General features: G+C 33.5%; 1 protein-coding gene across 1 annotated transcript; it reads right to left on the bottom strand.

The window, feature by feature from the left end:
- Positions 1–886: 886 nt before the first annotated feature.
- Positions 887–1,530, bottom strand: LOC133847864 (uncharacterized). The gene is made up of 2 exons (XM_062283130.1): positions 1,281–1,530; positions 887–1,224 (listed from the first exon to the last, which is right to left on the bottom strand). Exons 1-2 carry the CDS (start codon positions 1,330–1,332, stop codon positions 944–946), a joined length of 333 nt encoding a protein of 110 aa, XP_062139114.1. The 5' UTR covers positions 1,333–1,530; the 3' UTR covers positions 887–943.
- Between the last annotated feature and the right edge of the window lie 837 nt (positions 1,531–2,367).

The raw sequence follows: 2,367 nt of genomic DNA, 5'->3' as shown, positions 1-2,367 counted from the left end.
TATTATATGCCTAATTAATATACCAAGTTTATACTAAAATATATCAAAAGCTATATTTAGTGTATTAGTATACTACTACATTAAAATATACCATATTGCTGAACAAAATTAACAACTTCTGTCATCTGTATCTAATTTACATTTTGCAAATTACAGCTTGTAGCATTATTTACTTAATTCCAAACAATAAAAAAAGAAAAATTAAGCTACAGTCGGTATTATTATATGTCGAATTAATATACCAACAACATATTTAAATATACCGAATATCTATATACTCCTAAATTCAAATATAGAGTTAAACTTTACCAGATTAAAATATTTTCTTAAACATTATTGGCACGATTTACTTAATTGCGAACTCTATTTTCAGATTGCAAAAAATAAACAAGGAAGAAAGCTACAGTCTGTCTTTTTTTTGTGCCAAAACAATATACCAAAACATACTAAAATACCAAAATCTATTATGTAATTTTTTTTTTATATTTGCTACCCTGTTGTGTTTTTAAGCTACTTTAAATACATATGTTGTACAGATTCTTAATAAAGAAATACAAAAAATCGATATTAAGTATATTCAAAACATACTATAAAGTGCAAAATATACCGAATTGTTCGACAAACCGATATTTATTTTGTAAATTACAGCTCTCAGCATGATTTAGGTAATGGTAAATTTCTGATTGTGATAAAAAGTGCTATAGATTACTGTATGTGAAATTAATATATCAACAAAATACCAAAATACACCAAGAACTATATTTGGTACATCGATATACAAAATATACCAGATTTGTAACAAATTTGTTAATTCTTAAACAATTTCTAAAATTTGTTTGTGATCACAATCAAATATGGATATCTTTTTAATGAAAAAAACTGAAGATAGAGTTCTACACGCGACTTTTCTATATTATATTTTACATTTTCTGGGTATCGCCAATTACTGATTGTGCTTTAGATTTAATGGCGTCGCATCTCCACCGCCATCGCGTCCACTTTTGCTGGCAAATTCGTGAGCCACTTGCCTGAGATCACGTTGCTCCTTGTGTCGCATATCGTAGTCCTTGAGACGCTCCGGCGACATGAACTTCAGCAGGCGATAACGCGTGCTCGGTCGATGGCGATTGGCGGCGATGCAAATGCGACGCGACAGCTCGTGACCGAAGCAGGTGCGACGCTGCTGTCCATCGCCATCGGCAATATACGAGCGTAATGCTAATCCTAATCGAAATTATATATACATTACAGTTATACTTGTTGTTATACAGCAAACTTACCAACTATAAAGACCTTGGCCACCTCTTTGAATGTCGGCTGATCCTTGAGCATTATCACTAAGATTTTGGTAAAATTGTGTGGGTTCTTTTTGCTATGTTAATTGATCAATATTTTGTTATATTATTATTTATGCCTTTTGGCTACAATTTTGAATGTACAATTTCGTTTCACAAATTGAGAATTGAACTGTGTTTAAAATGAACAATCGATTTTGTTCTAACTCGAAACGTATTTGCTGACTGGCTTTATTGTGCATATTTAGCGAAAGTATAGTTCGTTGCCTGCTACGAAATACGAAATACGCAACATAAACATATTCAATTGTTTTTCCATTTTCAATGTTTCAAATGTTCGCTCTCTCTCTCTCTCTCTCTCTCTCTCTCTCTCTCTTTCACCGCATTTTCCCCGAGCCAAATCAAATTTACAAAATTGTCCACGCACACAGCGGAATTGAAGTAAATTTGCACAATCCACACCAAAATCTCTTTTATTTTTCTATTTTACATTTTTTGTCGTTTCGATTGTGTGGCATGTCGTGTGTGTGTGTGTGTGTGTGTGTGTTCGTTGCAGGTGGGGCAAGTTCATTTGCAATACTGTGCAAATTCATGAGCACGCCTCACCATCATGATGATGATGATGATGACGATGATTATGACAACATGTGTGCTGCATATTTGTTACATATATGTATGTACATATGTATGTATGTAGTACTATAAAACTACAAACTCTTTACACGTGGTGGTGCAAACGGTGGTGCTCGCTATCTGTTGTCTGTGCGGGTTGGTTGAGTTCAGTTTCGATTCTCGGATAGGGGTTTGGCATTGGCACTTGTTATTTGCCTATGCGTCCTTTGTGTTGATATGAAAAACTGTTATACAAATTGTTATACTGTTATACAAATTGTTATACTGTTATACATCAAACAGGTTGCTCGTATGTAAGTGTTTGCTTTTCTCTATTATACTGGAAGTAAAGCGGAGTGCCTCACATACTGTTGTAATCAACTGTTATACTGTTATACATGATAATAGTTTAGTGTTTCCACAGGTTTGTTAAGCAGATATTAAAAAAGATTGCTGCACG

The sequence above is a fragment of the Drosophila sulfurigaster genome, chromosome X, assembly GCF_023558435.1.
Source record: "Drosophila sulfurigaster albostrigata strain 15112-1811.04 chromosome X, ASM2355843v2, whole genome shotgun sequence".
NCBI classification, from domain to species: Eukaryota; Metazoa; Arthropoda; class Insecta; order Diptera; family Drosophilidae; genus Drosophila; species Drosophila sulfurigaster.
Note: the sequence above shows the minus strand (reverse complement) of the source record. Positions and strands in the feature narration are given on the sequence as shown.

Bases quoted from the DNA above. Each gene is read 5' to 3' on its own strand.
- LOC133847864 (XM_062283130.1), bottom strand. From the start codon at position 1,332: ATGCTCAAGGATCAGCCGACATTCAAAGAGGTGGCCAAGGTCTTTATA. The intron at 1,225-1,280 runs GTAAGTTTGCTG...AATTTCGATTAG, and splicing joins GGCCAAGGTCTTTATAGTTG to GATTAGCATTACGCTCGTAT.